General features: G+C 43.1%; 1 protein-coding gene across 1 annotated transcript in view; it reads right to left on the bottom strand.

Annotated features, from left to right (window-relative positions):
- The window catches only part of CEP43 (centrosomal protein 43), a gene marked incomplete at its 5' end in the record, with an annotated part of 59,346 nt that overhangs the window by 4,633 nt on the left and 28,171 nt on the right, over positions 1-26,542 (bottom strand). The window contains 9 exons of the mRNA XM_038761906.1: positions 2,433-2,520; positions 6,836-6,875; positions 8,512-8,586; positions 12,844-12,956; positions 13,192-13,278; positions 15,238-15,458; positions 20,919-20,978; positions 22,617-22,697; positions 24,630-24,764. Coding sequence (XP_038617834.1) covers positions 2,433-2,520; positions 6,836-6,875; positions 8,512-8,586; positions 12,844-12,956; positions 13,192-13,278; positions 15,238-15,458; positions 20,919-20,978; positions 22,617-22,697; positions 24,630-24,764 — 900 coding nt within the window. The remainder of the gene's footprint in view (positions 1-2,432; positions 2,521-6,835; positions 6,876-8,511; positions 8,587-12,843; positions 12,957-13,191; positions 13,279-15,237; positions 15,459-20,918; positions 20,979-22,616; positions 22,698-24,629; positions 24,765-26,542) is intronic.

Genomic DNA, 26,542 nt, shown 5'->3' with positions numbered 1-26,542 from the left:
GGTCACTGAGGCACAGAGAAGTTGAGTGACTTGCCCAAGGTCACACAGCTGGCAAGGGGCGGAGCTGGGATCTGAACCCCTGACCTCTGACTCCAAAGCCCGGGCTCTTTCCACTGAGCCACGCTGCTCAAACACACACTTCCTCACAAACATACAGACACGCTTGGCCAAATAAACATACACATAGACTTCCACTTTTCCCAATACATATATTCCCAAATAACCCCTTTAAATTCAGTTCTGTAAAATACGTACATACGTACTCTGAAATATACACATTTAGGTCCAATGTTCTGTACAAGGAACATGCTAACACACAAATCCACACAAGCACAACAGCCACACGGTGACTTGAGTTTGTCACTAGCCGTAACCCACTAATAAATCCAATCGGAAGGGCTGTGACAGGATCTTCTGCTCTTTCTCCAACAGAGAGGAAGGGGAACAGCCGATCAAAAGTTTTCCATTAAACACGAGGGAGTGGATTTTAACCGTGGAATAAAAGATTCAATTTTGACATAACGAGTAGTTACGTCAATAAATAGGTTGCCAGAGAGGACTTCGGGCTTTAGCCGGATCCTTTCAAAATAATTCAACATCAAATCTGTAGGCAGGGGAAATGGGCTCAGCAATGAAGATGAACAAACCAGAGGCAGCGTGGCTTAATGAAAAGAGCCCAGGCTTGGGAGTCAGAGATCACGGGTTCTAATCCCAGCTCTGCCACTTGTCAGCTGTGTGACTTTGGGCAAGTCGCTTAACTTCTCTGTGCCTCAGTTACATCATCTGGAAAATGGGGATTAAGACTGTGAGCCCCACGTGGGTCAACCTGATTACCTTGTATCTACGTCAGCGCTTAGAACAGTGCTTGGCACGTAGTAAGCGCTTAACAAATACCATTAGTATTATTATTACTATTATTAAACCCGGGCTGAAATGGCAATCAGCCAGTAGAACAAAATACAAACTTCAATCTACTGTGGTACTCTTTCGCATCACTCCATGCTGCCTCATCCTGGGTATATCCCCCATCCCTCTCTTTCCCTTCCTTTGAAGCCCATATTATCATCCACCTCCACTCCGGATACTGGTCACGGTCAGGTCCCACCTCCCACTCTCTGAATCATTTCGATCCCTTTCTCCCATTCCTTCTCTTTCTCCAGGCCTAAACGGATCCTTGGGGACTTCAACATCCACACAGATGTTCCTGACAATCGTTCCACTACACACTTTCTGTCTCTACTGACCTCCTGCTCTACCCCAGCTCTCCCACTCACCCACTTGATCTCATCATCTCTGGTCACTGTACAATCTCTACCCTCACCGACTCTGACATCCCCTACCACCTCATCGACTGCCTTCTCTCTCACACCCCTCCTCCCCGCAAATCTGTCCTGTTCCCCCACAGAACCCTCTGATCTTCTGACCCCATCCATTTTCTCACGTCATTTGCCTCATTTCGCCTCCACAGCCAAACTACTTTTCCTTGATGGCCAAAATGATGCCCTCAACTTTACCCTCTCAACTGACCTCAACTCGCTTGGTGCCCTATCCTTTTGTCGGTCTCATACCACTAAACCACAGCCCTGAATCACCTCCACAGTGCGCTTCCTTCAATCCTGTGCACAAACCACAGAGCGCTGCTGGCGGAAATCCAGATATCAGGCCAACTCGGTTCACCTCCAGTTCACCCTTGCCTGCCTAAGCCCCTCTCCTCTGCCCGGCAAAATTATTTCCCCAGCCTTATTGTTATCATCATCATCATCATCAATCGTATTTATTGAGCGCTTACTATGTGCAGAGCACTGTACTAAGCGCTTGGGAAGTACAAATTGGCAACATATAGAGACAGTCCCTACCCAACAGTGGGCTCACAGTCCCATGCCCACTGCCTTCACCAGTGGTTCCAGATGTTTAATTCCCTCCTCAAACCCTCCATCCCCTGGCATCCCCCATCCCTCAACCCTAATGACCTGCCTACCTACTTTATTGAGACAATGGAAACTGTCAGACATGATCTCCTTAAAATCTCCCCTACTCCTCTAGTTCCTCTCTCCTCCTGCCACCTTCTTCAAGGATCACAAATGTTGCCAAATCCAAAAGCCTCTACTCCATCCGAATCCTCCTCGACCTCTCGGTTGCTTTCGACACAGTGAACCACCCCCTTCTCCTGGAAACGCTACCCAAACTCGACTTCACTGACACTGTCCTCTCCTGATTCTCTTCCTATCTCTCTGGCTGCCCATTCTCAATCTCTTTCGTAGGCTCCCCCTTTTTGCCTCCCAACTCCTAACTGTGGGTCCCCCCCTATTCCCCATTTACTCCCACTCCCTTGGAGAACTCATTCACTCCCACGGCTTCAACTACTACCTCTATGCCAATAAAGAATATAAATCAAGAAATAAAAATAGTGCACAGTGCACATAGAGTCATACTTTATCACTGTCTTCTATGTCCACGGAAATCTCTTCTTCTATTTCTTCATCAATACTTATTTCACTTTTCTCTGAGCGATGACTGGTACTGATTTCCAGAGGGAAATTTGAAAAGAAAAACCAAAAACAACCAGTAAGACAAAGATAAAAACAGTGGGTAGTCCTCCTTTGGCAGGCCGATACATTTTCACATGCAGAAAGCTCATCATTTTTCTTCAAGCCAAAAAATCCCAACCAAATATTGTGTGCTGAATTGATAATACTGCTGGAGAAGCAGCATGGCTTGGTGGAAAGAGCCTGGGCTTGGGAGTCCAAGGTTGTGGGTTCTAATCCCACCTCTGCCACCTGTCAGCTGTGCGACTTTGGACAAGACACTTCACTTCTCTGGGCTTCAGTTATCTCATCTATAAAATGGGGATTAAGACTGTGAGCTCCATGTGGGACAACCCGATTATCTTGTATCTACTCCAGGGCTTGGAACAGTGCTTGGCACATAATGACCGCTTAACAAATACCATCGTTATTATTATTATGTTTTACTGCTTTAAGATTCAGAGGCCTGGATTCAATGAGTTACATGAATCTATTAAAAAAAAACTACCAACAAACATTTTTAAGAAAAAGCACCTTCCTTTACACAAAGATACTCAATAATAATGATGGCATTTAAGTGCTTACTAGGCTTCAGGCACTGTACTATGTGCTGGGTTATTCATTCATTCAGTCATATTTATTGAGCGCTTACTGTGTGCAAAGCACTGTACTAAGCGCTTGGGAAGTACAGATCGGCAACGTATAGAGACGGTCCCCACCCAACAAAGGGCTCATAGTCTGGAAGGGGGAGACAGACAACAAAACCAAACAAGTTAACAGGTGTCAATACCATCAAAATAAATAGGATTATAGCTATAGACACATCATTAATAAAATAAGAGTAATAAATATGTACAAATATACACAAGTGCTGTAGGGAGGGCGGGGGGGAGGGGAGGAGGAGAGGAAAAAGGGGGGGTTCAGTCTGGGAAGGCCTTCTGGAGGAGGTGAGCTCTCTGTAGGGCTTTGAAGGGGGTTAGACATAAGATGATTGACTTTGAACCAGGCCCCGGGTCATGTGTGGCTCACAGAGGAAGGGAAAGCAATCAATCAATCAATCAATCGTATTTATTGAGCGCTTACTGTGTGCAGAGCACTGTACTAAGCGCTTGGGAAGTACAAGATGGCAACGTATAGAGACAGTCCCTACCCAACAGTGGGCTCACAGTCTAGAAGGGGGAGACAGAGAACGAAACCAAACATTCTAACAAAATAAAATAAATAGAATAGATATGTACAAGTAAAATAGAGTAATAAATATGTACAGACATATATACAGCAGGCATTAATCTCCATTTTACAGAAAAGGAAACAAGCAGAGAGAGGTTAAGTGACTTGCCCAAGGTCCCAGAGCAGGTCAGCGGCGCAGCTGCAGCTAGAACGCAAGTCTCCCAACTCTCAGTCCCACGGTCTGTTCCTCTGGGCCGCACCGCCTCTTACCTCAACCGCTCCGTGTACTTTGTAAAACGGGCATCAAAACCCAAGAAGAAAAAAAGTGAGGCTACATTTCCCGGAAAACTGTCACTACTGGCCTCCTCTTCGAAGTTTGAAGACTGGGGAATCTTCAGCGGGCTGTGAATTTCCCTTCTCTGCATCCTGAAAAGACTCCGGGGTTTTCTTGGGTAACTGCCTGGGTGCTCAGTTTTTACATATTCCTGGGCAAGTGTGGTCTTCTTTTCGCTCCAATACAGCGCCCTCAAATTCCACGTACTATCTGGATAGTCTTTTGGACGAGCAATTATGTCAGTGGACTGATCATCACCTGTTCTGGAGACCTTTATTTTCTAGCTATATGCTAGAGTTGGGGGCACCTACTCCGAGGGGCCGGGGGCTTGGAGGAAGATGGGGTTAGTACAGTGCTCTGCACATAGTAAGCGCTCAATAAATACGATTGATGATGGGGTTTAGGGACTGAGGGGAAAAGGCTTGCTCCCAGAGCTTTCTGGGTTAGGTGGGCAACTGCAGGATACTACTCCAGCTAGCCCTCAGAGCGACAGAAAGCTGAAGCAGATCTGCTACCAGCCTGCTGTACCTATTTATTACTCTATTTATTTGTTTATTATTAGTATTATTTATTTATTTTACTTGTACATATCTATTCTATTTATTTTATTTTGTTAGTATGTTTGGTTTTTGTCTCCCCCTTTTAGACTGTGAGCCCACTGTTGGGTAGGGGCTGTCCCTATATGTTGCCAATTTGTACTTCCCAAGCGCTTAGTGCAGTGCTCTGCACACAGTAAGCGCTCAATAAATACGATGGATGATACTGTGTAACCTGGAGACTATCCTTAAAATGGATTGCGAACCCTATGTGGGACAGGGACCACGTCCTAGCTGATAACCCTGCATTTATCCTAGTGTTTAGCTTACTTAAATATCCCACTTCTTGCATACTGTTTAATACGTTTTAACAAGGGTGAAGCTACTACAGCACTTGTGAATATATGTACATACTTATAATTCTATACCTTTTTACCGCTACAACTCTTTACTTGTTTCGATGTGTATATATATGTACAATTCTACTTATTTACACTGATGCCTGCTTACTTGTTTTGAGGTCTGTCCATCCCTTCCCACCCTCCCTGCCACCAAGACTGTAAGCCCAGTATGGGAAAGGATTGTCTCTCTTTACTGCCGAGTTGTACTTTCCAAGCACTTAGTATAGTGCTCTGCAGTACATATTTATTACTCTATTTATTTATTTATTTATTTATTTATCTTACTTGTACATTTCTATCCTATTTATTTTATTTTGTTGGTATGTTTGGTTCTGTTCTCTGTCTCCCCCTTTTAGACTGTGAGCCCACTGTTGGGTAGGGACTGTCTCTATGTGTTGCCAATTTGTACTTCCCAAGCGCTTAGTACAGTGCTCTGCACATAGTAAGCGCTCAATAAATGCGATTGATTGATTGATTGATTGCAGACAGTTGGCACTCAATAAATATGAATGAATGAATGAATGACTGGGGGTCATAGAAGATTTAAATCTAGTATTAAGGGGAGTAGAAGAAAAAAGAGAAGGAAAAAAGAGGAGGGTAAGAGGGCACCTGAGACTTATTACACTTATATCTATTGCACACTCCAAAGTGCTGCACACAATAGGCACTCAATGAACTAATGCTTCCTCTCCCCAGTCCTCTCCTGGAGCACTGCCATATCAAAGAAGAAAGCCCATTCTCCTGGTGTGTTATTGCACCCATCTTCCCTATCCTGAGCACCGGTTTCAATAGACACCACCACTTGCAGTGAGACTGTCTCCGCGATACTATTACCTTCTTACCCTCCTCTTCCTTCTCCCCGCCGGGTTATGCTGGAAACATGGCCGACAATTAAGTGGCTCAAAAATAACCCTCCTCAACAACTGGGATGGGGCAATTATGTAGTGGAGGCAATTATACCGGTAGAAATGGTATTATTACTATTATTAAGATTAACCCACCGGGTTGACCAGAGCAAATCAGTATCTATAACTGATAATCACCGGGTTAGCCATACTTGCCGCGGTCTCTCGAGCCAGGCCAAGGGTCTTGCTCACCAACCAGGGAGATCGAGGAAAATTGCAGGGCTGTGAGACAGGGTCTGAGCTCCGCAGAGCTCAGCAGCAGCAGCGAACGGGACTTTCTGGGCACTACCTAACCCTCGCTGTTGCCCGTGGGGATCTGTACTTCCCCCAGCCCGATGAGTATTTGTGGCCCCTCCACCCCAGAAGCCCCGAACATGTCTGTGTCTCACCCACCTCCAAGGGTGCCTGGATAGTTCTCTCCCCAAGTACAAGTTCAAAATCAAAAGCAGGCGCCTGCGTTGTCATAGTAACTATAATAAAAAACGCCCATCAGATGGAAAAAGCAGAGGGGCCTAGTGGATAAAGCACCAGCCTGCGAGTCTTTGAGACTGTGAGCCCACTGTTGGGTAGGGACTGTCTCTATATGTTGCCAATTTGTACTTCCCAAGCGCTTAGTACAGTGCTCTGCACATAGTAAGCGCTCAATAAATACGATTGATGATGATGAGTCAGAAGGACTTGTGTTCTACTTATCTGCTGCGTGACCTCGGACAAGTCGCTTAATCTCTCTGGGCCTCAGTTACCTCGTTTGTAAAATGGGAATTAAGGCTGCGATCCAATGTCCAACCTGAATATCTAAGACCTATCTCAGTGCCTGGTACATAATAATAATAATGTTGGCATTTGTTAAGCACTTACTAAGTGCCAAACACTGTACGCACTTAAGTACCATAAAATAAAAAGTAAGTAGAGCTGTCTTTGCCTTCAAAAATATCACTATTAACTTACCTCAGCATTTTCTTACCTGCTAAAATCATCAATGTACTCATCTTCTTCTCCAGCTCCTAAATATTGAAAAGGTTATTAAATACAATGCAAACCATCACTTAAAACACTGAACTCAGTTCCCACGGCTAAAATGCTGAGGCCAGCGGTAAGAATCTTTGCTGCCTAACTGCACAACACAAAATGTTGCCACAAGTGAAAAGTAATAAAAGCATTAAGTGGCATTGCTCTTCTGATAGAGTATGAGTTCTCTAACAGTGAAAATGGGTGTACACCAACCAATATTGTAGGGAAGGCACTTAGAGTCTAACAATGAAAATGGGTGTATATCAACCAATATTGTAGGGAAGGCACTTAGAGTCTTAAGTGCATCAGAGCATCACATTTTTTCCATTTCATCTCTTATCCTTCTGATTTGTTGCTAATTTTATCGACTCTCTTCTCAATTTGCAGCGCTTAGAACAGGGCTTTGCACATAGTAAGCACTTAATAAATGCCATTATTATTATTATCATCCATCTCCGTCTCCTCAACACCTTCTCTTCCCCTTCTGTTCCTTTTCTGCTGTCGCCTACCTTTCCCTTTTCTATCCCTTTTCCTGTCACCCCTCCCAACCACCTAACCTTCCTCTTTTACCTAATTCCAACCTCCCTCTGCTAGTCAGTCAATCGTATTACTGAGCAATTACTGTGTGCAGAGCGCTGTACTAAGCACTTGGGAGACTACAACAGAACAACAGATGCATTCCCTGCCTACAAAAAGCTTACAGTCTAGAGAGGGAGACAGATAGTAATATACGTAATTAATATATTACAGATATGCACACAAGTGCTGTGAGGCTGGGAGGGGGGATGAATAAAGGGACCAAGTCAAGGTGAGTCGGAAGGGAGAGAGAGATGGAGGGTTTAGTCAGGGAAGGCCTCTTGGAGGAGGTGTGTCTTCATATGGCTTTGAAGAGGGGGAGAATCATTGTCGGATTTCAGAACGGAGGGCGTTCCAGGCCAGAGATAGGATATGGACGAGAGGTCGGTGGCGAGACAGAAGAGATCGAGGTACAGTGAGGAGGCTGCATTAGACGAGTAATGTTTGAGGACTGGGTTGTAGTAGGAGAGTGGCATAGTGAGGAAAGAGCGGGCAAGGTGACTGAGTGCTTTAAAGCCAAATGGTGAGGAGTTTCTGTTTGACGCAGAGGTGAATGGGCAACCATTGGATGCTCCGGAGGAGTGGAGAAACGAGGACTGAACATTTTTGTAGAGAAATAATAATCCGGGCAGCAGAGCGAAATATGGTCTGGAGTGGGGAGATACAGGAGGCTGGGAGGTCAGCAAGGAGGCTGATACAGTTATCATAGGATAAGTGACTGGATTAACACGGTAGCAGTTTGGATGGAGAGGAAAGGGTGGGTTTTAGCACTGTTGTGAAGGTCTAACTGAGGACAGTCAGGGGCAGCAAAGGGTTTGGCTAATAAGTTGAGGAGTTCTGTTTTGCACATGTTAAATTTTGATTGCCTGTGGGACGCCCAAAGGGAGACGTCTTGGGGGAAAGAGGACAGATGAAACTGCGGAGAGGAGGGAGGTCAGGGCTGGAGAGGTAGATGTGGGAATCAGCTGTACAGTAGGAGAACTGACTGTGTTTTCTTCCAAGCAATGTTCACTTCATTATAAGGAATAGTACTAAAACTGCTACTGTGCTTACTTAAACCAAGACGAGGGATTCCAATCTTGCCGCTGACCACTTTCAGGTCTTTCAAAACTGTACTTCTCCTTGTATCTGAGAATTGAAACACTCTTGTCCAATTAACTTAGGAATATAATGCCTTCCTGGTATTTTCTTTAACAAACACAGAAATTAGCCTTATTTACGGCACTTGTTAACAACCAAGCCCATTTCTGAATCTGGGTCATCTCTCATACCTGAAAAATTGATTTTCCTTTTCTCTCTCTCAAATTCCAATACCCAAAGCCTAATTAAGAACCTTCCCTTCTTATCATCTTACCTCCTTCCCTTCCCCACAGCACCTGTATATATGTATATATGTTTGGACATATTACTCTATTTATTTATTTATTTTGCTTGTACATATCCTATTTATTTTATTTTGTTAGTATGTTTGGTTTTGTTCTCTGTCTCCCCCTTTTAGACTGTGAGCCCACTGTTGGGTAGGGACTGTCTCTATATGTTGCCAACTTGTACTTCCCAAGCGCTTAGTACAGTGCTCTGCACACAGTAAGCGCTCAATAAATACGATTGATTGACTGATTGATTGATTATCAAGAAAGCCTGGAGGAGGAAGTTCTGAACCAATTCATTCTCCTTAGCATATCATAGAGAAATGTATAGATTATGTGAACCCGATTTCCAAGAATTTAAAATGATTTGTTCTGTCAACTCCGCTTTCCATTCACCATCCAGCAGCTGTTTGGGAATCCTGCAGTCATTCACTCATTTCACATGTTCTGCTCACTGAAAGAATGATGTGATGAGCCTTGCCCTTGTGCTGGTGAGCTGACTGCATTCCATTCATTCATTCAATCGTATTTATTGAGTGCTTACTGTGTACAGAGCACTGTACTAAGCGCTTGGGAAGTACAAGTTGGCAACATATAGAGACAGTCCCTACCCAACAACGGGCTCGCAGTCTAGACTTCCAGGACTTCACTGTTGGTAGTCTTTTCCCTGGCTTTTGATGATGTCTGTGGTTCTTGGGTGGTGCTGCTCAAATTGTTTAATCAATCACACTTATTGAGCGCTTAATGAGTGCAGAACACTGTACTAAGCTCTTTGAAGAGTACGCTATAACGCAGTCATATATGTCTGTCTGCCCTTCTAGACAGTAAGCTCACTGTGGGCAGGGAACAGATTTACCGACACTAATATAAATAAATTGCGGCTATGTACCTAAGTGCTGTGGGGCTGAACGAGGGGGGATACAGGGGGCAAATGCCAGTGCAAGGGTGATGCAGAAGGGAGAGGGAAAAGAGGAAATGAGGGCTTAGTTAGGGAAGGTCTCCCGGAGGAGATGTAATAGAGGAGAGAAGTGTGAGGGCTGCAGAAGGAAACCAGATGTGTTTTCTATGATTCAGGTCTCACAGTCACATAGGCGGACACAGTTTAATAAGAAGCTTGATCCCCATTTATGCTCAAATATCTCTACCCCTTTTTCAAAGGCCCACCAGGCTTTCTTGATTTTCCACTTTGTACTTATGTAACCATGCATTGTTCATACTACACTGCTTAGGATGCAGCACTAAACATAACATAAATTGGTTACAGGCTATAATTAGAGTGATAGTTATAGGTTGGTAGGTAGGTAATCTTGATTTTGAGGCCTTCTGTCTTTCCACAGTACCAGACTGCCGCTGCATGAACTCTGGCAGGTCTGAAGAAACGTGGCTTAGTGGAAAGAGCCCAAGCTTGGGAGTCAGAGGTCATGGGTTTTAATCCCGGCTCTGCCGCCTGTCAGTTGTGTGACCTTGAGCAAGTCACTTCCCTTCTCTGGGCCTCAGTTACCTCATCCGTAAAATGGGGATTAAGACTGTGAGCCCCACGTGGGACAATCTGATTACCTTGTATCTACCCCAACGCTTAGACCCGTACATGGCACACAGTAAGCGCTTAACGTTATTATTATTCTTTTCAGTCTGTTTCAAGAGCTCACTTTCCCAGGAGTTCCTTGACTACTTTCAATATTTTTGATGATGCTCACAAATCTCATCATAACAAAATTGAAGCCCTCAAACACCTGTGAGGTGACATGTAGATTAAGCTAAGAAATGTGAGAGGCTGGTGGAAGAATGCCAACGCTGAAGGGCTGTGTTGACTGCTAAAAAAACTAAAAACTTTTACTCATTACTACAGAAGCTACATACCCTTGTACCTACTATGATAGCACCACTGAAAACAGCTGAATCAGCTCGTAGAGAGAGCAAAAATACCACAACAATCTTCTGAATATATTGAAGAGCCCACTTGAGGCCTAGAAAATTGGCCCAAATGTGACAAGATGGCTTCTCTCCAACTCCCGCTAGACTGTAAGCTCACTGTGGGCAGGGAATGTGTCTGTTTATTGTTATACTATACTCTCCCAAGACCTTAGTACGGTGCTTTGCACAAGGTAAGCACTCAGTAAATGCAACTGAACTAATGAAAGAACTTTTAGAGAAATGAGTACTACAGTCAAGGCCTGAAAAATGGTAAAGATTCTGGATCTGATGGTATTCCTACAGGAATCTATAAAAAAGAGGGATCTTAGCCTTCATACATCTTCATGAGCTCCACACATGTAACACTGAGAAAATGCCACAGGACTTCAAAGATGCCACCATAATCACCATCTTCACCATCAGGAAGAAATGGAGAAGACAAGTGAGAAGCAACGTGGCCTAGTGGAGCGAGCACGAGCCTGTGAGTCGGAAGAACCTGGCTTCTAATCCCGGCTCGCCACTGGTCTGCTGTGTGACCTCGGGCAAGTCACTTCGCTTTTCTGTGCCTCAGTTCCCTCATCTGTAACACGGAGATAAATACTGCGATTCCCATGTGGGGCATGGACTGGAGCCAACCTGATTAGCTTGCATCTATCCCGGTGCTTAGTAGAGCGCCTGACACGTAGTTAATGCTTAACAAATAAATAAACCCAAAAAACAAAACAAAAAAAATACACAAATATAGAAAATGTCAGGGTATTGCCATGGCATGCCGGTAAAGTGTCTAGCCAGAAGTTTTCTTAATGGTTACAGAAGAATAAAGTTGACCATTCATAACTTGAATCACGTCTTTTTACATCAAAACAGAGCAGAGCAGACATAAATGAACTTTACAATAAAACATGTGCGGGAAAGGCGGAGGGAGTAAACATAAAGACTTTCCTGTTGACTTTCCTGAAACTTTTGACATCTTCAAAAGGCAAGAGCTCTGGCAATCGCCAAGCAAACCTGCCTGTCCTAAGACGTTCCCCACGATCCTCCGGCTTCTCCAAGATGGCACGATCGGTTGACTCCGAGTTGAAAATGTCCTAAGGTTTTTCCCCATCATCGCCCCAGGAGAGCGGAGCGTGAACTAAATCCAGTTGCGCTCACCTAAACTGCTATTTGAAGAGGAGACGAGAGACCTGAAAGCTGCTTTCGAACAGCTGCAGGGAAACAGTTTCAACTCCACCTGCGGCAGCCTTGGCCACTTCCCTTCCTTGCTGTCCTTGGGGCCAGCGGGAAGGACGGAAGCAGCTTCGGAACGACTCCTCCTAATGATCAGCAACTAAGGCCACGGAACTTTTATCCTTAAAATAAGAACCGGGTAATACATAGCTGGATTTGGCCTGCGTTAACAGTGATGGGGTGGCAATTAGAAAACTGGCTAAGCTGCAGTTGTGGGAGTTACTCTGCCCATGACTTCTGGGATCTGAGCTGCAAGAAGCTCTGCTTCTCTAGCCACAGTACCCTATCGATCTTATTATGTGCATCACTATCCTCCTCTTTTGCATTGTTCTTGTATTTTTATAGGTTGCATCTTTCCGTATGTGTCAGTCCCCTCTCCCCATCTTATTAATAATAATGATGGCATTTATTATGCGCTTACTAGGTGCAAAGCACTGTTCAAAGCACTGGGGAGGTTACAAGGTGATCAGGTGGTCCCACGGGGGGCTCCACCCCCATTTTACAGATGAGGGAACTGAGGCCCAAAGAAGTCAAGTGACTTGCCCAAAGTCACACAGTTGACAATTGGAGGGGCCGGCGTTTGAACCCATGACCTCTGACTCCAAAGCCTGGACTCTTTCCACTGAGCCATGCTGCTTCTCCGTTCTTTGGGGGCCGAGTCTAATTCTCTAATTTGTGTATTTTCCCCCAAAGCTTTGTATGGTGCTTTGCACCAGATATGAGCATAGCAATAATAGTGTTTGTTAACTGCTTACTCTATGCCAAGCACTGCACTAAGCACTGGGATAGGGTCAAGAAAAATACTGTTAGAACTATCATTTCAAATGATTTTGTCCATTAGGGTGGGATATTGAAATCCAACATCTTGGATACTTACTTTCAGATTCCTTTAGGATAGATGCTCCAGTCAGAGAGTTCAATCCACTTTTTAAGGGAGGAGCATTAGAAAGAGATGTTAGGCTTCCGACATGTTTATTGGATTCATTTTTCCTGTGGAGAAATTCGAGAGCTGGGCTTATCAGTATGTTAACCTTTCTCTGTTCATTAACGATGCAAGTCCCTGAAATTCATTTTAAATAAAAATGTTACATAAATGTACAGGGAATAAAGTTTATTCATTCTACAATCTAGAGGCTTAAAACCGACCTTTTGGAAGGGGGTAAGCAAGAGAACAACTACAGATTCATCTAGAGCAGAGTACTTAATAAAACAATCACCTCCTCACCTTTTTGGAAACTTCGGCTTGTCATCTGGCTCATTACGTGTTTCTTCTACACCTGCATCTTCAGCATCACTGCTTTTATCAGAAGCCCTTTTCCACCCACGAATAAGAAAGGCAGCCGAGGCAAAAGATGAATGGATAAATACGTGCATCTACTCCTCTCACTGTCAGACTCTAGATAAATATTCTATAAAGCCATCATACAGGGAAAAATACCTACTAATGACTGAATGGGCCATGGGAAAAAAGAACGGAATGAATTTCACGTCACTTTGGCCCTTGTTATTTTGGTGGTGTTTATCATTACCATCATCGGAAGTTTTGAACAGCGGGTATTTATGTTAGGCACGTTGAATAGTAACTGTTCCTACCTTCAATGAGTTCATAACCGATACAAACGATTACACAAACTTTGGTTGAAATAAAAAGAAAAGGCTCAAAACTTTGGTTGAAATAAAAAGAAAAGGCTGGTTTTAACTATGGAGAAGGCTAACGTGGCTGATGGATAATGCCTAATGGATAATCGCGTGGCTAATGTCACTGCATAGAGACATTAAAAACATTTCACCAAGATAAAAGATTCTAACCGAAAAGATTCCCTCAAGACTGTAAGCTCAACATGGGCAGGGAAGGTTTCTGTTATAGTGTATACTGTACTCTCCCAAGCACTTAGAACAGTACTCTACACACAGTAAGGGTTCAATAAATACGACCGATTGATTGATTCCCTTGACAAACAGTATCTACTCTTAATATTCTATGTACCATGACTGTGTCAATGATTCATTTGCATTACCCAGAGAACTCAGTGTAACTATTTGCCACCACAAAGTCTGACCTCACTCTTCCACGGTGGCAGGGGGAGAGGGCAAGGGTGGTAAACCAGCCAGAAGCAAGTGCTTCTGATGGGGTTATAAATAATAATAATAGCATTTATTAAGCGATTACTATGTGCAAAGCACTGTTCTAAGCTCTGGAGAGGTTACGAGGTGATCAGGTTGTCCCACGGGGGGCTCACAGCCTTAATCCCCATTTGACGGATGAGGTAACTGAGGCACAGAGAAGCCAAAGTCACACAGCTGGCAATTGGCAGAGTTGGGATTCGAACCCATGACCTCTGACTCCAAAGCCCGGGCTCTTTCCACTAAGCCACGCTGCCATCAGCGGTGAAAATTTCTGAAGGAAGAGCCACCTAGGGTGTCACGCGTGGAGAATGGGCCTAAAGGGAAACCTGAAAATAGCTTGGCTAAGAGTGGGCGGTAGAGGCCACGGCCGTTACCAAAGTAGTTCTGCGGGCTACCTACTGCCCGCCGGCCTGGGCCACTGCGGCCCAGCTTTGGAATCAGGCTGTGGTCACTTTTTTTAAAAATGGTATTTGTTACGGAGAACTCACTATGTGCCAGGCACTGCACTAAGCGCTGGGGTAGATACCGATAATCGGGTTGGACACAGTCCTTGTCCCACAGTCCACAGTCTTCGCCCCCATTTACAGATAAGGGTAACCGAGGCACAGAGAAGTGGTCACACAGCAAGCCAGCGGCAGAGTCAGGATAGGAACCCAGGTCCTCTGACTCCCAGCTCTGTTCTCTTTCCACTGGGCCACACTTTGGCTATAAAAGGGCTTAATGTATATAATTCTTTCCAGCATTTCCCGATATCCTGCACTGCCTAGCTGCCCGCTTGCGTGTTGCCCCTCTGGAAACATGGCTGGGGAGGGTGGGAAGGTACACATCCCAAACCCTGACACTGTTATCCGTCTTGGGCAGGGATTGTCACTGTTTACTGTTGTACTGTACTTTCCCAGGCGCTTAGTACAGTGCCCTGCACATGATAAGTGCTTAAAAAATATGACTGAATGAATGAATTTCTTGGGCACTGAGATCTATGCCATACAGGTTCACATATTGAGTAATCAATAAATACCACTGATGGGTTGACTGATCACTGTTTCTCTAGGCTTAATCAGGGGAACAGAGTCAAGAGGCTAGAGAAAACAGCTTGCCGTCCCAAATTTAGTCCATGCACCATATTTTGCTTTCACTCACTCACCAACCATAAGTTTTCTCCAGTTTTGGAATGGGATCGTCAAAGAAAGAATCTCCTTCTCCATCATCTTCATCTGGACATGCATCGCTTTTATCTTTGGCATCTAAAGATAGGTTTTTCAACGAAGAGCCAAGCTTTGCTTCGTTTGCTAATAAACGCAGACTGCTCTTGCTCTTTGCTTCTGATGATGACACGCTCTTATCACTTTGACTCGTTTCCGAGGCCTTTCGAAAAGGAATGAGAAAGCACGTTCGGGGAAGATTTTAATCTTGAATGAACTTGATGGGAATACATTGCAGAGAGAACAAAACAAATAATAAAAAGGCATCTCTGTAAAGTCAATTATGCAACACGGATTTGAATCACTGAACTTAAAGACTTCCAAACGCCATAAACCCCTGTGAGTACAATGGACACAATTCAGTGATGGCTAACATTCTCTTTAATTTAATTTTACATAGGTTTGAAATCTCCAAATTAGAATTGCACGTTTGGCGGGGCATCATCATGAATGTTTTAATATGTCCCGCTGTTGGGTAGGGACCATCTCTATATGTTGCCGAACTGTACTTTCCAAGGGCTTAGTACAGTGCTCTGCACACATTAAGCACTCAATAAATATGACTGAATGAATGAAAATGTACAAAAGTGCTTTTTAATCCAACTTATCCACATACATCCGCTTTTCTTGAGAGTTGATAAACAATACCAAATAGGTATCCTTCTACCCAATTTTTAAAGATGTTCAGGGAAGGAGTTTCATCCTAAAATTGTAAATCCTTGAGAAGCAGCATGACCAAGTGGAAAGACCATGGGCCTTGGAGTCGGAGGACCTGGGTTCTAATCCCAGCTCTACCAACTGCTTGCTGTGTGACCTTGGACAAGTCACTTAACTTCTTGGTGCCTCTCTTCCCTCTACGGAAAAATGGGGATTAAATATCTGTTCTCTTTCCTACTTAGACCGTGAGGTCCATACAGGACAGGGATTGTGTCCAACCTAATTAACTTGTACTTACCCCAGCACTAAGAAGAGAGTGTTTATATATATGTATATATGTTTGTACATATTTATTACTCTATTTATTTATTTATTTATTTTACTTGTACATATCTATTCTATTTATTTTATTTTGTTAGTATGTTTGGTTTTGTTCTCTGTCTTCCCCTTTTAGACTGTGAGCCCACTGTTGGGTAGGGACTGTCTCTATATGTTGCCAATTTGTACTTCCCAAGCGCTTAGTACAGTGCTCTGCACATTGTAAGCGCTCAATAAATACGATTGATGATGATGATGATAATACATAGTAAGTGCTTAAACGAATACCATAAAAAAGGAATCATTTCAATTACTTTTAAGTCTAAAACAGTAACTTAAGAGTTCCAAACACGGTGAGTAATTCAAGCATGAACCATTAAATGAGAACCCGAAGTACTTATAAAAACAGAAACATACCGGCTTTGATCTAGACCCTAAATGGCACTTAATCAGAACTCTCCCCGTTATTTATCCTTCAACGAAGAGCCAAGCTTTGCTTCATTTGCTAATAAACGTAGACTGCTCTTGCTCTGTGCTTCTGATGATGACAGAAGCTTCATCTTCAGAGAGAAGCAGCTTCTCTTCAGCTATACCCCATCTCATATGCTTCATGACCCTCATGCCAAGCCCATCCTTGTCCGTCTTTGTGCCTCGTTCTTTTCTCTCTCACCATCCATCTCCTGCTCGTGCCCTCTCCTTTGCCTGGAACTTCCTAACCCATCCCATCCAGGAGACGGCTGTTCTCCCCTCCGTCAGGGCTCTTCTAAAATCAAATTTCTTTCCGGAGGCCTTTCCCTCCTTATTTTTCTCCTCTATTGCTACTTCAGCATCACCTAAGCACTTGGGTACTCACTCTCCAAACACAGAACTTAAGTACACATATCTGTATACTTTGGTCATTTCCCCTTATCTCTAATTTTTTTAGTCTCTCTCTCCCCAGCTAAACTGTAAGGTCCTTGAGGGCAAGAATAACGTTTACTATCACTGATGTACTCTCCCGAGCATTCAATACCGAGCTTTGAGCAGAGTAAGAGTTCAATAAACACTACTGATTGATTAAACATTTCAATACAGTCTCCTAATGATGAGAAACCGTTTGTGATGAAGTCAACCTCTAACCCACGGTACAATTTTTCAGAATCAGCATGGCCTAGGGGATGGAAGATGGGTCTGGCAGTCCAAAGGACCCGGGTTCTAGTCTTGGCTCTACCACTTGTCTGTTGTGTAACCTTGGGCGGGTCACTTGACTTCTCTGTGCCTCAGTTACCCCCATCTGTAAAATGGGGATTAAGACTGTGAGCCCCATGTGGGACAGGGACTGTGTCCAACCTGACTAGACTGTACCTACCCCAGAGCTTAGAATAGTAAGCACTTAACAAATACCATCATTATTAAGCAACTGAAATATTTTTCTCATCTGACTCCAAACTGTATTTGACTAAAATACTACCACCAAAATTGAAAAAACCTCCCATTACCTCCTATGTCGCTCAAAACAAACTCGGTACACTTAGAATTTCGGCTACAGTACAGGAACAGTCTAAAATGCAGCAACTCTCAGGTATATGCAGAAATACTGGGATGGGAAATTTGAGATAATGGCTCATCAGGGGATGTCTGGAATTTTTTAAATGATACTTTTTGTTAAGCGCTTACTATGTGCCATGCACTGTTCTAAGCACTAGGGTAGATACAAGTTAATTAGGTCAGACACAGTCCTTTTGTCCCACAAAAGACATGGGAGGGCTATGGGGAGGAAGGAAGGAAGGATCTTTGGACTCCAGCCCATTCCGAAACAGAACAAGAATGGGCAGAAAACAATCCAAAGGGACAGATGCCTGAGATCTATTTCTAAAACCAGTGGTGGAGTCGAAGACATCCACACAAGTCAGAAATTGGGACTGCGCCTGACTTTTCCATATAGCTTTAAATTCAGTGGAAGGTAGATTATTTTAGCCAGCTCCTTCGTGGGGCTCTGGGCTGTTAAGTAAAACACCAAACAGACATAACAAAAACCCATAGGGAGGGGACTCTCCCATCACAACAAATATTTCAGATATTTGAAAAATCAGGTATTTGGGGCTTTCAGAATGTACATTAATGTTAACTTGCAAGGGGAGGTGGGCTGCTGAGGTCAGTGGGATCATTAACGTGGAAGTCGAAGGATCAGTGGCAGAAGGAAACAAGGACAAAATAGCAAGAAAAGCAGTTGTTACAAAGAAATGAAGAGGTGGATCCAATAGGATGGTAGATCTTAACAACCAACAGTTGCAGAGCAGGTTACAGATGGATAAAATATAATAATAATAATAATAATAATGAAGGCATTTATTAAGCGCTTACTCTGTGCATAACACTGTTCTAAGCACTGGGGAGGTTACAAGGTGATCACGTTGTCCCACGGGGGGCTCACGGTCTTAATCCCCATTTTCCAGATGAGGTAACTGAAGCCCAGAGAAGTTAAGTGACTTGCCCAAAGTCACACAGCTGATAAGTGGCATAGCCGGGATTTAAACCCATGACCTCTGACTCCCAAGCCTGGGCTCTTTCCACTGAGCCACGCTCAGGGGGGTGAGGCAGAGAAAACTACACTGTGGGTGAAGAGCAGGGTAACTTCACCCCACCTCCCTGTGAGCTGGGGAGAGTGGAAGAAGTTGAGGCTCCCTTGAGATGGAAGTGGAATCAAGTGAGAGCCGAGTCTCTGTGATGATGAAGAGGAATGAGTAAGTCAGGAATTGGCTGCCTTGGCTCTCTCCCATTTAGACTGTGAAGCCCTGTTAATCAATCAGCAGTATTTAACGAGTGCTCATGATGTGCAGAGCAATGTAGTAAGCGCTTGGGAAAGTACAATACAAATAGATCTGGTAGACAAAATCCCTCTCCCCAAGGAACTTACGCTCTAGAAGGGGTAACATACTGAAATGAATTACAGGTAAAGGAAACGGCAGAGTGTAAGGAGCTGTGGAGCTGAGTGTGGGGTGACTATCCTCAAACTATCCTCAAACTTGCTCCGCACCTGGCCACTCTGAGGCTGTATATATATATATATGTTTGTACATATTTATTACTTACTTATTATTTATTTGTACATATTATTATTCTATTTTGTTAGTATGTTTGGTTTTGTTCTCTGTCTCCCCCTTTTAGACTGTGAGCCCACTGTTGGGTAGGGACTGTCTCTATATGTTGCCAATTTGTACTTCCCAAGCGCTTAGTACAGTGCTCTGCACATAGTAAGCGCTCAATAAATACGATTGATGATGATGATGATGATGACTATCAAGTGCTTAAGGGGCACAGATTTGGGTGCATGTGTGACACTGATGGGACGGTGGCTAGGGGAAATGAGGACTTTGTCAGGGAAAGTTCACTGGAGGAGATGTGATTTTGAGGAGGACTTCAAAGATGGGGAGAGTGGTGGCCTGCTGAATATGAAGAAGGAGGGAGTTCCAGGCCAGAGGCTGAAAGAACAGTTCTCGGCACATAGTAAGCGCTTAACAAATACCATAATAATAATTAAGTGGGATAGATGAGATTGAGGTGTGGAGTAGTTTGGTGTTAGAAAAGCAAAAAGTGCAGGTTGGGTTGCAATAGGAGACCAGTGAGGTAAGGTGATAATAATAATGAATAATTATGGTATTTGTAAAATGTTTGAGATGTGTCATGCACTGTTCTAAGCGCTAGGATAAATACAAGTTAATCAGGTCAGATTAACTGTCCCCGTGCCACACGGGGCTCACAGTCTAAATCAGGAGTAATTGATCGAGTGTCTTACAGCTGATGGTCAGGGAATGCATCTGACTTGATTATCTTGCATCTATTCCAGTGCTTAGCACACAGTAAGTGCTTAACAACATTATTACTATTTTTACCCAGAAACTCCCTTAAAATCAATCAGCTTGCTTTTATTTTAAACTGAATTCTTTAAAAAACCATTTCATTGAAAATATTTTGGCGATTTGGGGACATAAGTGGCTTTGATAAAATCTCTCATTCCCCCATTTTCCACTTCCAAAAAAAAAGGGGGGGAGGGGGCAAGAGAGCAACTAATCTGTAGTAAACTCCCTTTCTTTGGCCTAAAGAGGGGAAAAAAGCAACCAAGGTGGATACCATGCTTAAACAACAACTCTTTGTGCCTTTTCTATTCTAAAATACATCTTAAATACCTGTATGATAAAGTTATTAGTACATTAAATAACCTTCCATTAAAAGTTTGAGGAATAACCTATCAAATATTTACAGCTGAGTGTAAATAGAAAAGAAAATGGGAAAATTGACAGTTGTGGGATCTTCTTTTAATCTATACCACATAGAACTGCAACAGGAGTAAAAACTGAACTATAAATGCAATTTGAACTTATTAATTTGGTTGTTTAATATCTACATTAATAATTTTTAAAATATTTTGGTATAATAAGTTAATTGCCAAGTACAACATTTTAGAAGAAAGCTGCAACTCTGGGTTCATGCTTATAATAATAATAATAATAGTACTTGTTAAGCACTTACAACGGGCCAAGCACTGTTCTAAACACTGGGTAGATACGGATTAATCAGGTATAGAGCATTACTTATTTTAGGATAGGCAGTTTCTACTTTAAAGAACTCTAAAATCACTAGCTAGTTTCTATGCTCACATGCATTTTACCTTTTCACCGGACTTCTCCCCACTTTTCTTCTGTTTACCATGTCCTTTAAACCTTGGTATCTGAGCATGAGAATAAAATTACACCGTTTACCGCATATTATAATGTTGCTTTACTTTAAATAGAACAAAGAATGGATACACTATTCATAAATCACTCTACACAAGACTTCAAATTTTTTTAAAAAGAAACAGCAAACAAACAAAAAACCTTGTTTCCCATGTTCAACAAATTATTTACGGTATATACATCCTGCCCATTTGGTGGCATAAACTGTATTCTGATCAAAAAAAAATTCTGGAATATTTCTGGCAAAATCATACTTACCCAGTAGCTACCAAACCACCATATACGGACAACATAATCATATTATAACAATATGATTAATAATAATATTAATAATAATCATATCAACTTAATAATCACATTAACAAACTTAAGCCCATTCAATTTTTGTCCTAGGCTAGTCTCTTGGATTGTGTATATTCTTCCAGGGACAAAATTGTTTCATTCAACGTGATTAAATATTTTCCCAGACTCCAATTCAAAAAGGAGCAAATTGACCATAAGGAATGGAAAGCTGGGGGAAGGAAAGGGAAGAATACACAGCTAAGATGATATTACAAAGAGGCACTTCCTTTCTATATATACAGCATCACATTTTGATTTAATATCTAAAAAGCTGTGGTCATGATCCCATAACTTCCCAGCTACCCCTACCCCCTTCCTCCACGAAAAGGAAAAACTTTTCACCCGGAAGTCAACTCATTACTGTTTCTAACAACCTAAAAAGCAAATTATTCAAAAAAAGGCGAATACTCAGTGGTGCAATTATTACCTCTACGAATTCAAGTGGCTGAAGGAGATCCGATTTATATACACAAGCGAACAGCTCAGTGATCAATTAATTCTTAAACTTTTATTCAGTTCCACACCTGAGTACTGTCCAAAGTAGAGGGTGGAATTTTAACCAACTGAAAACATCTCAAAATGAAAATTCCATATTTTTAGGCTAAAACAATTATTTGTCCTGACAAAGAGGCAAAAAATAGCTACAGGACTTGGATATATAAACTTGACTCTACTACAACAAGACCTTAAATAAGAGGCCTTCCCCAACTAAGCCCTCACTTCCTCTTCTCCCACCCGACTCCGCATCACCCTTGCACTTGGAATTGCGCCCTTCATTCCCCTCACCTCAGGCCCATAGTGCTTATATGCATATCCATGATTTAATTGATTTATCATCATCAATCGTATTTATTGAGCACTTACTATGTGCAGAGCACTGTACTAAGCTCTTGGGAAGTACAAATTGGCAACATATTGAGACAGTCCCTACCCAACAGTGGGCTCACAGTCTAAAAGGGGGAGACAGAGAACAAAACCAAACATACTAACAAAATAAAATAAATAGAATAGATATGTACAAGTAAAATAAATAAACAGAGTAATATGTACAGATTTATATTAATGTCTTTCTCCCCCTCTAAACTATAAGCTCACTGTGGGCAGGGAATGTTTAGTACAGTGCTCTTAACAGAGTAAGCACTCAGTAAATATGACTGATTGATTGATACACAACACACATTTTGGGAGACAATAAGATCTTACCCCACAATAGTTATGAAAGAGTCAGAGGAGTTGGGAGTCAGAGGTCCTGGGTTCTTTTTGGGGGGTGGGACGGGGAAGAAACGTACCTTACTCGGCACTGTAAGTGGACTGGTCTTTCCATCTGGTGATTTTGGTGGAGAATGAAAATCAGTTGGATCTGGCGCTCCCTAAACAGAAATTTTCAGTTTAAAAGTGTTCGCTACATTATTCAAAAAGAGAATATTAACGTGAAGTCTTCAATACCATTGAAGCATTAAAAATTTTACTTATTTTCATTCTCCTGGTTACCCTCATCTTGTTTTCAACGAAATACTTTCCCAAAGCCCTCCGCTTTACCGCTCCCCGAAGGTGGGATGCTCCCTAAAAGCCCTCGGGCAGCAGCAAGCACTACGCAGGCCAGCTAATCAATCAATCAATCAATCGTATTTATTGAGCGCTTACTGTGTGCAGAGCACTGTACTAAGCGCTTGTAGCTAAGCTTGTAGCTAAGCTAAGCCAGAGGGAATAGGATCTAGCCTGGCCTGGATGAAATCCGTGGCGGTGGCAGGATGGAGAACGCTACCGCTGCTTTTCTGGTTCGGGCTGAGGACCAGCCCATCTTCCCACCCGGGCGCCATGGGGATCCAATGCAGGTCCAGTGCTCCAGGTGAGGACCCAAGTCTGGAGTCCACAGCAGCCACAGCTGAAAGGCTACTAGTGGAAAGAGCACGGGCTCTGGAGTCGGGGGTCATGGGTTCGAATCCCGGTTCTGCCAACTGTCAGCTGTGTGACTCTGGGCAAGTCACTTAACTCCTCTGTGCCTCAGTTCCCTCACCTGTAAAATGGGGATTAAGACTGTGAGCCCCCCGTGGGGGACAACCTGATCTCCTTGTAACCTCCCCAGCGCTCAGAACAGTGCTTTGCACATGGTAAGCGCTTAATAAATGTCATCATCATTATTATTATTATTACTAGCCCACGGCTGGTAATTCATTCAGTCTTTCATTCAGTCGCATTTATTGAGCGTTTACTGCGTGCAGGGCACTGTACTAAGCGCTTGGAAAGTACAATTTGGCAAGAGATAGAGACAATCCCTACCCAAAAACGGGCTCACAGTCTAGAAGGGGAGAGACAGACAACAAAACAAGTAGACAGGCATCAATAGCATCAAAATAAATCAAATTATAGATATATACACATCATTAATAAAAGAAATGGAATAAACAATATGTACATATATACATAAGTGCTGGGGGCAGCGGGAGGTAACGCTGGATGGGGCACATTTACACAACCTACTGGGTCCCCAGCGGGCAGAAGGACCTATCCTACAGGAATCTGGGGCAGGGAGTGCAAAAATCAGTTGCTCTGAAATTGTGCCCGGGCAGCGCTGGAATCATGCCCTCTGTTTCTTAGAGAAGCAGCACGGCTCAGTGGCAACAGCACAGGCTTGGAAGTCAGGGGTCATGGGTTCTAATTCGGCCTCTGCCACTTAGCCGTGTGACTTTGGGCAAGTCACTTCACTTCTCTGGGCCTCAGTTACCTCATCTGTAAAATGGGGATTAAGACTGTGAGCCCCACGTGGGACCACCTGATTATCTTGTATCTCCCCCAGCGCCTAGAAGAGTGCCTGCTTCATAGTAAGCGCTTAACAAATACCATCATTACTATTATTATTATTAGTATTAGTATTATTCTCCCCAAGATGCCTAAGGCCAGAAAAGACCCTAAAGCAGCAGCAGAGCAAAAGACACACTGGTGAGTAGCTTTCTCTTCCCTTTCCTTCTTCTCCCTCTTTCTCTTTCTCTCTCTCCTTTTCATCCCACTCTTTACCTCCCTCCCCCCTAGATTGTCATAACCCAAATTTATCCCCCCCAACCTCAAAATACAAAGTGGGCACCCCTGGGACAGACGCTTCTGACTCCACGAGCACAGAGGCTCAGAGAAACATAAGATTACTATTTTCCATGCTTGTTCAAATCTGCAGCCTGATCTTTTGAGGCCCAAATCTATGGGTTGTAAGGCTAAATTCAGCATGAATTTTGAGAACTTCATTGCCACACTCTGTGGTCATAAAGATGCTGCACAAAAATAACTTGTTGAGAATACAACTGACTTACTTCCCCACTGGCAGAGCTCTTCTTTCGTTGACACCTTCTGATCACTTCCAACAACAGTGGTCCACCTCCGGTACCTTCCGCTTCAATAATTCCTAAATTCTGGGCTAAATCCTCTCGAGCTTCAAGACCATGCACCTGAAACGTCAAGGCACATAACCTGAAATCACTTTATAATTAAAAATAAAAAACTAAGTAAACAGGTGATTTGACTATCTATTTAGAAGTGCAGCAGTTTTTGTGGTGTCATTCTAAAGGGCTAAACATTTCCTTTAACCTTGTGAACTTTCGTTTCTGTATTGTCCCTGCCCCATTATTCGATAAGCATTAGATGTCTCATGATTTCTTTGCAAAGCTACTTTACTAGGAGGTATAACATTTCACTTTTTTCATTCGCATCCAAACTTGCTAGTAAAAACCCTATTAATTTGAAATTAACTAGTCTGAGATTTACTACTTAGTATTTATTACTTGCTGCTTCCAATTATTTCCTCTCCTGCTGCCAGAATGGGCAGATTTTGATCTACGGCAAAGTGAACAAAACTTCAGTTAGCCAGTGGCAAGAGAATATGCAGAGGTAGTGGGAGACTCAGAGGAAGGTGAAAAGGCATTTCTTGCCAATCAAGTTTCCCAGGAGACAGATTTCAAAACACAGATTAGCAGACATAACAAACAGAAAGGTGTTCTTCTACACAAAGGATGTCTGTGTCTACACGCAAGGGCTGTTTACCCATCATTAAATGAAAGGGTTGGAATATGGCACCTTCTTATATCATCAGAACTTCAGAGAAATGAGAGCTTGCTACGAATCAGTTTGTGACGTGACCCTTGTCAGGGACACCCTATCAGCAAGGAGCAAGATTTGCACGAAGGTATGCTATAAGGGTCTTAGTAGCAAAGGAAAACAAACAAGAAACCGGTGGTGACTGTTCTGGGTTCAAAAGTTCCTTGACTTATGCAGTTCGGCAGACTTGAACAACTATCGTCACGATCAGTAGGAGTCCCTAGACATTTGGGAGCATTCGGTAAAAGCAGAATTCTCAGCCTCTGCCCTTGAAGAGCTAAAGAGCACAGCTCCCCTTGGAGAAGCACCGTGGCTCAGTGGATAAGGAGGCCACTGGTTTGGGAGTCAGAAGGACCTGGGTTCTAATCCCGGCTCCGCCACATGTCTGCTGGATGACCTGGGGCAAGTCACTAAACTTCTCTGGGCCTCAATTATCTCATCTGCAAAATGGGGATTAGGAGCCTGAGCCCCATATGGGACGGGGACCGTGTCCACCCTGATTAACTTGAATCTACTCCAGCGCTTAGAACAGTACTGGATACACAATAAGCACTTAAGTACCATAACTCCCTATCTGCTAGGCCTAGAATTCCCTCCCTCAACAAATCTGAAAGATCACAGCTTCCCAATATTCCAAGCCCTTTTGAAATCTCACCTCCTAATCCCAGTACCCCAAGACATTTAAATGCACTGGCCACCTCAAGCACTTATGTACTTATTTATAGCTATCTGTAGGACTCTTGCATATGCTGAATCAATGATTTATTTTGACTACTTGCTTTTATTTTTATGTCTCTCTCCCTGGTTAAAGTGAAAGCTCCCGGTGGGCAGGGAATGGGTCACTTCTTTGATTTCTATTTAATAATAATGGCATTTTAAGATGGTACATTAAAGTACATTTAAGAGGCAAGAATCATTAACTGATTAAATATTTATTCAGGCAATTTTGTCAATTTGAAACCAGATGGTTAGAGATAGTTAGGGTGCTAGAGGATTTGCAGCACATTGATTTATTCTCTCATATTTTAAACAGGTTGACATTCAACTCTACACCAAGGTGCCCACTCCACTCCATCCCTGCTCCCTTTTCATCCATGCTTTCAAGATGAAAAGTTGGCACCCAAGGTAAGTG

This window comes from Tachyglossus aculeatus, chromosome 2 (assembly GCF_015852505.1).
Source record: "Tachyglossus aculeatus isolate mTacAcu1 chromosome 2, mTacAcu1.pri, whole genome shotgun sequence".
Classification (NCBI taxonomy): Eukaryota; Metazoa; Chordata; class Mammalia; order Monotremata; family Tachyglossidae; genus Tachyglossus; species Tachyglossus aculeatus.
The sequence above is the reverse complement of the archived record's forward strand: the minus strand, read 5'-3'. Positions and strand labels throughout refer to the sequence as shown.